Consider the following 12,917-nt stretch of genomic DNA (forward strand, 5'->3'; position numbering starts at 1 on the left):
TGTCAGCACATGCTAGAAAATCCTGGGGGCAGGGAAGGAGGTTTCAAATTATAAGGTGAGTCACTTATATATGAACCAGTCTGAATTTTTAAAAGAGATTTATTATTATAGAGCAGTGGTTTTCAGCCAGTGTGCTGAGGCATACAGGTGAGCCACAGGAATTTTTAAAACATGCAATACCTGACTATGTAGTCAGGGGGACTGACTCCTTTCCCTTAGATTGTCAAATTAAACAATGAACAGACAACACAGCAAAAGCCATCAGTGTGAATGAATCAAATTACACCTATGTTTGTTGTTGTTAGATTGGTAAAAAAACATAATATATTTTTTTGGTGTGCTGCAGAATTTTAGTAACGAGTTTATGTGCCATGAGATGAAAAAAATTAAAAATTGCTGTTATAGAGTAGAAATCGTTTAAACTGGGACAGCTCAAACTCTATGCTTGCTGCTTCTCTCCTAGTGTTATTATTATTTTGGATGAGTTTAGCCACCAGGAACTAAGCTGCCCCAAACGGCATTTTGCTCAGTTTAGAAATTTTCAAATATTTCTTTTGATCGTTAATAAAATGCTTCCAAAAGTTTGTTTCGTGTGTTTCTTTTAAAGCAGCAGATGCTGTACCTGAATATTTTAGTTGCTTATTAATACTTGTGAATTAAATCACCGTAGAAACATCCGAAACTGAAATCACAACAACAGAAATAATTAAGAGACGAGATGTTGGTCCTTATGGCATTCGGTCTGAATACTGTATCAGGAAAATAATTTGTCCCATCGGAGTTCCGGAAGCACCAAAAGGTAAGGAATAGAAATAATTCTGTTCTTTCATTATTGACCTGTTAGCCACATTTTTTATGAATGGAAGTATCATTATAATTGTTTCTTTAACTCTTTATTCAACTTTTGAAAGATACTATTTTTTATTACAAACTATTAAATTTTAAAAATTGTATTTAAGTAGTAAACACAGTAAAATTCCACTAGGCACATGTTGATGCCCATAGGTAGTGTGCCAAGAATAGGAAGAGTACAAAGAGCTATAATAATACCTCTTATAATTAAAATGTGGAACAGTGATTGACACCGGATTACATGCTCCAAGAGGGTAACCACCAAGTCTACCTGGTTTGCTGTAGTCCCAGCACCTGCTACAGCAACTGACCTATAAGTGGTCATTGAAGATTTGTTGACTCAAGGATTAAAGATACTATAAAATACTTCCTTGTTCAGGGTAGAAATAATCTGAGAGGCTAAGGAGTACTCAGGAAACATTTATAGAGAGCCCACATGATAGGCACTGGATGGTAAATACGTAGAAGAATGAGATCCAGCTCCTATTCTCAAGGAAGCAAATAAAAGTTATATTAGTGTCATATTATACTTGAGGACCAAAACTATGAACACTAAAAAGAGCTCAGTGAAGTGTCCAGATTCAAAATATATAGACAAAAATCAATAATTTTATTTTATATGTGCATAAAATATTTATGAAAAAACTTATTAAAATATTAATAAAAGGAAAATGCTGTTCTTAGAAACATACTATTTTATAAGTTAGTTTTCCCCAAATGTATAAATTTAATTTTTGAATATTAATTGAATTAACTCAGAAGTTCATCCTGGAGAATAAATGACTGAAAAAAATGAGCCTTTTGAAAACAACACTGATGAGGGGGTGCCTGTCCTAGTAGATATGAAATATTAGTATAATTAAAAATGTTGTCCTGGGATAGTACAGATGATAGGCAGAGACACAGATAGAAGAAGGTATTCCTGGCCAGTCTTTAGTCTTTACCCCACAGCCTTCAATGCAAACCACTGCAATCTCCTTAACTCACTTTTCTTTGGCTTATATCACTTAGTACAGCCCAGGCCCTACTGCTGTTTCGGTTTCCTTATGCTGCTTTCCTTTGATTCTACTGCTTCTTGTTTCCTAAACATGGGAAGGTTCAATGCTTGTCTCTCCCTACTTTTTATTTTGAAAATTTTATCATTAGGATATTTTGCTTATTCTTAATTGTTTTCAGATCTCTTTGTTATGTTGATAACTCTCAAGTCCCCCTTTTCAGTGGCTGGATAGGGAAATACAGATTACCAGAGTTGTACATGGTAAGGACACCCAGCCCAACTGTGGGAAGAATGAGCTGTGCTTCTTGAAGGAAGTTGTATCCATGTTGGGTTCTGAAGGATAAATATGCATTGGTCCAGTGAGGGGTGGGTTCCCTCTGCCTAGAATAGTGTTCCAGGCAGAGGGAACAAGCTGTGGAAAGGTTCATACGCCTTTGTATCTGGGGCCAGCAAACCATAGCCCATGAGCCTTAACCACCTGCTGCTGTTAATAAGGTTTGATTGGAACACAGCCATACTTACTTACGTATTATCTTTGGCTCCTTTTGTGATACAAAGGCAGAGTTAAGAAGTTGTAGCAGAGACCATCTGGTCCACATAGTACTTACCATCTGGCTTTTTAAGAAAAAGTTTGCCAATCCCTGCTTTTCATGATGTATAAGAGGAGATGCCAGAAGTACTATAATTTTAGGAGCTATATTGCTTAAAATACTCTGATTTCTTTTCCAAAGAAACACCTACACCTCAGAGGAAAGGCCTTCGATCAAGTGCATTACGGCCGAAGAGACCAGAAACGCCCAAGCAAACTGGCCCTGTTATTATTGAAACTTGGGTAGCAGAGGAAGAGCTGGAATTATGGGAGATCAGGGCGTTTGCTGAGAGGTAAGGAAATGGCTAATATGGTATCAGATATTTGAAGATTTTATCACTTCAGAATTAAAGAATTACCCCCTTAATAGTTTATTCAATGTGTCCTGATGTTATTCTACCTTTTGATTTCAAGTACTAGCAGTATATAATTTATTAAGATCCTGGTTTTAATTTTATTTACTTGTGAGTTTCCAGTTATCTTAATTTAAGTGTGTTATTTTTAAATCAAAATAATTTGATACTTCTTTATGATGTAAAAGTCAACCAGATTTCACTTAATATTAGATGCCAGGTGCCTAATAAGGTAGTTTCTGATAAGTTCTCCTTTTTTTCCTGCAGAGTGGAGAAAGAAAAGGCACAAGCAGTTGAGCAACAAGCTAAGGTTAGTGAACAGAAGAAGGCACAGGACTTCAAGGCCCAAATGGAGGCTCACCTCAAACAGCAGCGATTGGCTGCCCAGCAGGTGGGGGAGTTGGTACCAGTCCCACCTGGCAATGAATTGACATTTTTAGCCAATTTCATGCATACTGAAAGCACAGTAATGATATATTTATATAGCTATTTTTTAAGGGTATCTCAAATATATCTTAATTTCATTACTTTAAAGTAGCTCTGTGGCTACATCAAGCAGTAGTTTTGCAAAAAGTATACATATTTGGAGTACAATGTTTGAAATAAGATTTATTTATTATCTTTATAATTTAGTGGATAGTTTCTAAAGGAATTTTTTTCCAGCAGAATTCCAATCCATAAAATCTCTTTATTCTATGAAAAGCAAATTGTACTAAAATTCTGAGTTTGTTGTAATTGATGACCATAAAACTATGGAAATGGTAAGAAACCATTGTCTGAATATTAGGGACCAACATAAAAATGATTGCCTCTTTTTTCTATTAAGGAGGTACTATAAAACGTTTTAGTAAACTGGATATATAAGCTTTAAAGATGCAAATGAAATAGATACATGTCTATTTATAATATCATTAACTTAAGTTACATATAACTTAAAATAATTATATTTTGTATAAACTAGCTCTTTATTCCAAACTACCTTTTCCCTCTCACATTTTAGAAAACATTTTTTCAAATTCTTAGGTATCTTTTACATCAGTTTAGTGTAGGTCATTATCTTCACTTACATCAAAGTTTGAGATAATAGCACTTTTGGATTCTGTTCATTCATAGAAAAACTGGCTGGTTGTTTTGTTTTGTTTGTGGGTTTTTTGTGGGGGTTTTTTCATTTTATGCATGTCTTGTCATCTCCACAATGTAACCTTAATGATTTATTCTTAAAATTTCTTTAACATCCTTATTTACAAAGATAGTGAACATAGCTAATTTTGAAGATTTAGCCTCAGGAAGTAATTTCTCGATATGTATTTAGTCTTTTTTGCCTCCTTTTTTTATTGATTCAATCAGATGATATGTCTAAATATCCAAAACTAAAACTCCTTTTCTTCTGATGAAATTATGTGAAATACATTATATTCAGGCATAGAGGATGTAGTCCTAAGAAGAGTGCGTGTGATGTCATTGGTGAGTGGTTTCCAATGGCAGGAGATAGTTCAGAATTGCATCTCAGCACTACCATTAACTAGCTCTGGCCTTGAGCCAGTTTCACAGCCTCTCTGAGTCTCAGTTTCCTCATCTTTAAATCACAATACCAGCAACGTTATTGAGTTGGTCTGAGCATTTAATGAAGGTAAAGTATCCGCCGCCAGGTTTGTAATCCATGCCACCTATTCTATATAATAAAAGCCTAATATGCTGTGTCTGGCTGTTCATTAGACCAGTCACTATGATGCACACTGACCACCAGGAGGTAGATGCTCTGACCAGTAGGTTAGCTTGCTGCTGGGGTCCAGCCGATCAGGTCTGGGCGAGATAGGCCGGACATGCCTTGGAGCCCTCCTGCGGTTCTTCCCCACCCCATCATGTACCGGTGAGTTCCCTCAGCCTGGCCTCTGCACTCTCGCAATCCGGGACCCCTTAGGGGATGTGGGAGAGCCAGTTTCGACCCGATCCCTGTAGGCCAGGCCAAGGGACCCCACCAGTGCATGAATCCGTGCACCCGGCCACTAGTGTTTTTGTTTGTTTTTTTAATATATATTTTATTGATTTTTCACAGAGAGGAAGGGAGAGGGATAGAGAGTTAGAAACATTGATGAGAGAGAAACATCGATCAGCTGCCTCCTGCACACATCCTACTGGGGATGTGCCCGCAACCAAGGTACATGCCCTTAGCTGGAATCGAACCTGGGACCTTTCACTCCGCAGGCCAATGCTCTATCCACTGAGTCAAACCAATTAGGGCTAGTTATTTTATATGTGTAAGCTTACCACCATCTAGTTTGTAAGCTGTCAGGAAATGTCATCAATCTATGATAAAATGTACACAAATTGTCTTTAATGACTAATATCTGAAAGATCAGATTATACCAATCTATATAGAATAGTCTAAAGTATTTTTCTGTAAAAGTATTTGAACTCAAAAATAATCTAGAAAAATTGTTTTATAATTTTTAGCTTGCTTAATTGCAGGTTTGTCCTTGTGAATAGTGATGTTTGAACATTGACATGTTTTTTTATGATTGGATAAATTAACATTATGGTAAACCAGAAACCTTTTACACTTAGTATTATTTGTTATCCTCTCTAAATAACCACTGCTGAGCAGCATTTCTATGTCTGGTAAAATTACCCATGTCTCTTATTTTCACTCCGAAAGCTTGGATATTTGTATAAGCTGAAAAAACTTGATAGTGTTTAATTTTTTGTTATGAAAAACTACTTTTAATAAAATATATGTGACTTAGAGTAATAAAAATATTTTAATCAAGGAATTAAATTCCAGGTAAATTTATATGGGCATATTTTCAAAAGTAAAATATTTTTGAAATATGGTACAGTTTCTTAGATTGGGAGAAATTATAGGTGGACTTCTTGCAGAGTAGTATTGTTTTTACTTAGAACTATTTTGGTTCATGTTTTCTCTCCCTGACTTTTCCAGAAACGGTTGGAACAGCAGAAGCCTACAGTAATTTCAGCTTCCACAACTTCCCCAACAAACAATACGACTAGTACCATCTCTCCAGCACAGAAAGTTATGGTGGCCCCTTTAAGTGGTTCAGTTACAACTGGAACTAAAATGGTACTAACCACTAAAGTTGGATCTCCAGCTACAGTAACATTCCAGCAGAACAAGAACTTCCATCAGACCTTTGCTACATGGGTTAAGCAAGGCCAGTCAAATTCAGGTACACAACTGCGATTAAATAAAAGATTGATTTCATTCAAGAATACTGAAATGAAACATTTCTTTAGAAATTATTTTTCTTCAGCAGATTGAGCAAACAAGCTGTAGCCGTTAGTTTGATACAGATAATATCCATAATATTACATTAGCAAAACTCCTCTCTTACATTATTTCACTTTCAACATTTACATAGTTCACTCTGAGTGGAGAGGAATTTTTTTTTTTTAATACAAAATGAACCACAGTTCATGCATTGGTGCCCTTCCTAGAAGTCACTACGTTGCTGGTTATTTTAAATGTAAAGCTTATTAAATGTCTTATACCCTATTAGCCACCAGTACAGCTGCCACATCTGCTACAACCATTGCCAGCACAGGTCAGACGTTCCAAATTACAGGCAATCCAGTCACTATGGCAGGAAAAGTAATTACCAAACTGCCACTTCCTGCAAACAGCAAGATTGTCGCTGTAAATGTGCCAGCAACACAAGGAGGTAAGGGAAATGTGAAGAGTTTTAATTCACATTTGCCAGATCATACCGTTGCCATCATTTTTCATTTCCTTTTCACTGATTTCAGTCCTCGGATCTCACATTCTGTGTAGCCCACTGTAAAATCCTACCACACATAGTTTCTCCCCAGAAACTGAGCAACAGCTGATGCTTTTTGTTAAAGGGGCACTTTTTAATTACTTTATCTTTTTTTAAGGCGTTGTTCAAGTACAGCAAAAAGTCCTGGGTATCATTCCATCAAGTACAGGTACAAGTCAGCAAACCTTTACTTCATTCCAGCCCAGGACAGCAACAGTCACAATTAGGCCCAATACCACAGCCTCTGGAGGAACCACAAGCACTTCACAAGTAAGAATTCTCTATCTTGCTTTGAAATATTACTGACATCAGGCTTTTAGAATGGACTTTTCCACAATTAATCCAGCTTCTAATTTTTCTCTACCTTTTACTTAACCTGTGACAAAGTACTGATTTAAAAAAATATTGGTTATCTTTCTAAGTAAAAACGATACATGACAAGCTTTATATTTAACATATACCTAATAGTATGTTAGAATTGTTTATGAATCATAAGAATTGCTTTCTAAGATTTTATAAAGAAATCCTAGACCATATATAAAATATTCGTCAGCAGTGGGCCAGACCAAAGGAAACTTGCTATGCAGCTAGGAAACGGAATGAAAAATACAGTCTACAGCACACTAACTAGTTTGTAATCAGCTGCTATGCACACGTGTTAGAGACATCATTTCTTTGGCACTAGTAACGTGAAAAAGGTTTGAATTTTTGCAGACTTGAAAATGTTCTGATTCTAGCTATAAAACTGAAAATAACATGCTCTGTGCTCTCTCCTTTAAAACTATAAAAGAACATTTGGTTTGTGATTTTACTCTTATATTCCCTGGATTACAGGTAGGGATTGGAGCTCAGGGAAAATAGAATGCAAATTTTTTCTGTGAGCAACTATGGTGGTTATAGATTAGAACCTCACTGGGTCTTCTTGTTCCGTCCTTATAGCCATTGGCCTGTTCTTGATATAATGACAAGGAATTTCATATGATCTCATTTGAATTCAATTTTCTGCCCTTAAAATTCCATCTTTATTCTGATGCTTAGTATAATTTAAAATGTGGTATCCAAGAGCCTCTGTCATTTCTATAGATTTGTTTATTAATAGACAGTATTTAAAGATCGTGTTCTAAGTCCATCATGCTTTTGTCTTTTAAGGACATTTTAACTTATTGTCTTTTGTGTCATTTATAGGTAATCACAGGGCCTCAGATCCGCCCTGGTATGACGGTGATTAGAACACCACTCCAACAGTCAACACTAGGAAAGACAATTATTCGAACACCTGTGGTGGTACAGCCAGGTACTCATCCATGCAGTATTACCATTTTACTTCTAAACAACCAGTCCATTAAATCAGTAATAATCTGTATTTGGTACTCTTTATACTAGAAAATACAAATTTGAATTAAGACTTCAAAGCATACTAAGTTTCTAATGTATCATAGTATGCATTTAAATAGAATATATAGGGTATCCCAAAAAGTGTATACACACTTTAGCAATTGCTAACTCAATTTTGAAAATGAAATGTATTTTAATAAACACTGCCTTTATAATTACTCAAAGTGTGTGTATACATTTTGGGGGACATCTTATATACATTAAAATATTGGAGCAGAGAATGAGCACAGAAAACACTGTATGTCAAAAGATGGAGATAAAATCAAGAAAACAGCTGATGCCCTAGCCCAGTGGTTGGCAAACTCATTAGTCAACAGAGCCAAATATCAACAGTACAACGATTGAAATTTCTTTTGAGAGCCAAATTTTTAAAACTTAAACTGTATAGGTAGGTACATTCTTATTAACTTAATTAGGGTACTCCTAAGGCTTAGGAAGAGCCAAAAAGCCGCATGTGGCTCGAGAGCCGCATTTTGCCGACCACAGCCCTAGCCAGTTTGGCTCAGTGGATAGATCGTTGGTCTGCAGACCAAAGGGTCCCAGGTTTGATTCCGGTCAAGAACACATACCTTGCTTGCAGGCTCCTCCCCGGCCTGGGCCCTGACTCTCCCACATCGATGTTTTTCTGTTTTTCCCTCTCTTCCACTCCTCCCTAAAAATCAATGGAAAAATATCCTCAGGTGAGGATTAACAAACAAAAGAAAAATAAAATAGCTAAGAAGCATTTAAATGGAAAGCATAAAGCAAGATTATAAAGGTAGTGCCAGCCCGTCATTAATGTGAACAGGCTGAAGCTCCCATATTAAAATTTGAAGAATTTAAAGACTGAGTGAAGCCTGACTGGCGTGGCTCAGTGGTTGAGCGTCGACCTAAGAACCAGGAGGTCATGGTTTGATTCCCGGTCAGGGCACATGCCCAGGTTGCAAGCTCGATCCCCAGTGTGGGACACACAAGAGGTAGCCGATCAATGATTCTCTCTCATCATTCATGTTTATCTCTCTCTCTCCCCCTCTCCCTTCCTCTCTAAAACCAATAAAAATATATTAAAAAAAATAAAGACTGAGTGAAAAAAAATCCAACTGTACATTTTTGAGAAACATAAGTAAAATTAAGTTACACACAAAATGTTAAAGATGGACAAAGAAATAGAAAGAGGACCAGTGAGGAGGACAAGGACAGTCTAACTAATAGTGGACAGAGTAGAATTCACTGTTTTTTAAAAGACTCTACATAGGGAAAAGAGGGTCATTTCCTATTGGCTTAAGTATAAAGGTTGCAATGAACATGTAATCTTGGATCTTTATGAACTAAATAAGATTATCACTGAAATGTTTTAAAAATTTTTTTTTGAAATCAAGGAGGGAGTAACAGAAGCATAGGAGACCAGAAACAGATTGTGTATCAACTTTTGTACTTTCAGGAATACACATTGGTTTTAAATATTTATGGACAATTTATATAAAAATGGTCGTATAATGTGTCATGGGTCAAACCTTGATGAATTCTAAAAAGTAGAATGTTTATAGGCCACATTCTTTGTAATAAAACTCAATATTACTATTTAGGTATTATAGTAATAACCTTTACTTGTAAATTTAAAAGTATGTGTTCTCGTAAGTAACTTTTAAGTTAAAGAAACATCAAATGTGTAATTTCAAACAGATTATCAAGTATCAGCTAAGCTATGCTGCCAAAGCTGAATTCAGAGGCAAATTTATTCTTTAACAAATGCTTGAGCACTTACTCTAGGTCAGTGGTCAGCAAACTCATTAGTCAACAGAACCAAATATCAATAGTACAATGATTGAAATTTCTTTTGAGAGCCAAATTTTTTAAACTTAAACTATATAGGTAGGTACATTGTTATTAACTTAATTAGGGTACTCCTAAGCTGGCCTTTGCTAAAAACGTCCTCAGTCTGATTGAGGTACATTCGCTGAGGTCGACCCATTCCAACTCTCCCATCCACACTTCAAAATAGACTCGCCCAGGCCGAAAACCGACTTCTGCGCATGGGCCACGAAGTTTCAATCACACTGTACGTGCGTGCCCGCACGTGGTATTTTATGGAAGAGCCACACTCAAGGGGCCAAAGAGCCGCATGTGGCTTGCGAGCCGCGGTTTGCCAACCACTGCTCTAGGTAATTATATTGGTGAACAAAACAGACAAAAAACCCCATATTCTTAAATCTTAGAAAAATATTTAAAACAAATCTTAAATGAAAACAGGATGGAGGAAGTAAAATAAAAGTACTAATATAATTAGAAAGCAGAAAATGCAAATATTATTAAAACAAGACAAAGTTAAAAGAGAATTATATACAGGTATCCTAGAGTTTCATTGTTCAATAAAATGGGCACTCAGTTATGGTGAGAGTATGATTGATATAACCTTTCTAAAATTTAATTTACTACTATGTTCTTCTTATGAACCTAGTAACTTTGGGGGGGGGGGTTATTCTAAGGCAATAATTAGAAGCACATTAAAATTGATAAGCAAGAATTTCACCATGGATTTATTTTAAGTGTGTGTGTGTATTCTAAATGTCAAAATACGTCCAATTTTATACATTATATTGAACACCAGCGTTTAAAAGAAAAATACACAGAAATAATGCATTCACAGAAGGAAGAAAGGAAGTGAATATAAAACTTCAAAAATGTGATATTATTCACTGAATGTAAAATTAGCTCCCAAATAATTACTTTTAGCAACTATTCCACTGGGTCGAAAAATCCCACCTGCCTTTTCTTCCAGTTTTAGCAAGTTAAATAAGAAATGGAAGTTGTTAGAAGTTTGGAAGAGCCATTCCAATTAAACTTTATTCATGCTTAGATTTTTTTACTGAACAATAACTATGGTAGCATTTTTTGAGTACTTTGTCTGAGTACAAGCATACCTCAGAGATACTATGGGTTTGGTCCCAGGACATTACAATAAAACAAATATTGCAATAAAGCAAGTTGTAATCTTTTTGCTGGTTGAGGGTATTGCCTTCTGTTTGTTTTTTTAAAAAAAGGTAGCATCTGTAAAGTGCATTAAAGCAAAGCCCAATAAAACAAGGTATGGATTAGTAAGGATATAGTGATCCTTCCCCTCCTGCTTTTCTTACCTGGCACATAGCTGTAAGAAAAGCTTATTAATAATTGACCCAGAATGTTCTAGATTCTGTATGTTTTTGTTTAAAATTCATATGAATTATTTTTATATTCAATTATTTTTAATGTTATATTCCTAAGGAAAGACAGTCTTATAAATGGCATATCTTACGTATTTTTCTCTGTCCTCCCTATTATCATTTTGGCTTTGGATATGCAGGAAGAATATTCATTGTTTTTTTCACTATAGATAGCAGAAACTGAAGAATGGTTGTCAGTGATGTGATTGAAAACATGGTCACTGACAAGGTGTATCCTTTGGACTTGGGTATATGTCTGAAAGCATGCTTGAGCTGTCAGCATCCCATAAGTCTTTTTTGGAAACTGAAAAGAATACATTCATCTGAAGTGTTGAACTATTTCAATTAAAAGTGCTGGTAAGGACATATAAGTATTCGTGATGTTTTGCTATTTGCCTAGGTACTCCTCAACAAGTGGTGACTCAGATCATCAGAGGGCAGCCTGTTTCCACTGCAATCTCTGCCCCTAATGCAGTTTCCTCAACACCTGGGCAGAAAGGGTTAACTTCAGGAACATCCAGTGCAAATCTGCAGTCTTCAACTTCACCATCCCCTCGCCCTCAACAAGGACAGGTGAAGCTTACCATGGCTCAGCTCACTCAGTTAACACAGGGCCACGTAAGTAACGCGACTTCATTTTAACTTTAGAGATGATCATATTTATCCCTGTAAGTTTAAAAGAATGTACTTACTTTCAGTAACTAAAAAACGTACTTATTTTAAGAAATAGTAGCTTGCCATTTTTGTTGTGGTTAATCCTCACCCAAGGATATTTTTTCCATTGATTTTTAAAGAAAGTAGGAGGGAGGAAGGAGGGAGAGAGAGAAGGAGAGCGAGAAACATCGATGTGAGAGAGACACATTGATTGGTTGCCTCTGGCACGCGCCCCAACTGGGGTTGGTGATCGAGCCTTCAACTGAGATGCATGCCCTTGACCAGAATCTTCTGGCTATCCATTTGAAACTCAGATTGTTAATTCATAGTTTTTCCAATAAACAGCATCAGTGTTTTTGTCTGATTGGTCTGCTTATAGGGAAGGAGAGAGGGAGGGAGGGAGGGAGAGAGAGGGTGAGAGAGAAACATTAACATGAGAGAAATAGCGATTGGTTGCCTTCTGTATGTGCCCCAACCAGGGATCGAACCACAACCCAGGCATGTTGCCTGACTGGGAATTGAATCGGCAACCTTTCGTTGCACAGGAACTACTTAACCAAGTGAGCCACTCAGTCCAGGCAGCGTCTGTCTTTTTAAATAAATATTTTTATTTTAGCTTATCTGAATTCCTTCTGCCATTCAGTAGACATTCAAAGACATATTTTCATTATAGGATAGTATCTTTTTAACATTAAAAAGGTATACTTACAGGTTGATGCTTTAAATACTATTTACATATTGTGTGTTTTTTCCATAGGGTGGCAATCAAGGTTTGACAGTAGTAATTCAAGGACAAGGTCAAACTACTGGGCAGTTGCAGTTGATACCTCAAGGGGTGACTATACTTCCAGGTCCAGGACAGCAGTTGATGCAAGCTGCAATGCCAAATGGTACTGTTCAGCGGTTCCTCTTTACCCCATTGGCAACAACAGCCACAGCAGCCAGCACCACCACCACCACCACTGTTTCCACCACAGCAGCAGGTAGAACTTGGGGGTTATCAGACGTACTGTGTGTTATTACCACAAGTTGCTGGGCTAACAAAGGGGACAAGAGACCAGCGCTTATCTTTGGGAGAATAAACCACAAGCCAGTAGCGTAACAGTTGACTGGTCAGCCTCACAA

General features: G+C 36.6%; 1 protein-coding gene across 1 annotated transcript in view; it reads left to right on the plus strand.

The window, feature by feature from the left end:
• The window catches only part of BPTF (bromodomain PHD finger transcription factor), a 95,441-nt gene that overhangs the window by 54,264 nt on the left and 28,260 nt on the right, over window positions 1-12,917 (plus strand). Inside the window, 8 exon segments of the mRNA XM_014458775.2 lie at window positions 671-799; window positions 2,581-2,731; window positions 3,059-3,101; window positions 5,730-5,976; window positions 6,683-6,834; window positions 7,750-7,858; window positions 11,539-11,756; window positions 12,550-12,775. Of these exon segments, the coding sequence (XP_014314261.1) occupies window positions 671-799; window positions 2,581-2,731; window positions 3,059-3,101; window positions 5,730-5,976; window positions 6,683-6,834; window positions 7,750-7,858; window positions 11,539-11,756; window positions 12,550-12,775 (1,275 nt within the window).

Source organism: Myotis lucifugus, unplaced genomic scaffold (assembly GCF_000147115.1).
Source record: "Myotis lucifugus unplaced genomic scaffold, Myoluc2.0 scaffold_100, whole genome shotgun sequence".
NCBI lineage: Eukaryota > Metazoa > Chordata > Mammalia > Chiroptera > Vespertilionidae > Myotis > Myotis lucifugus.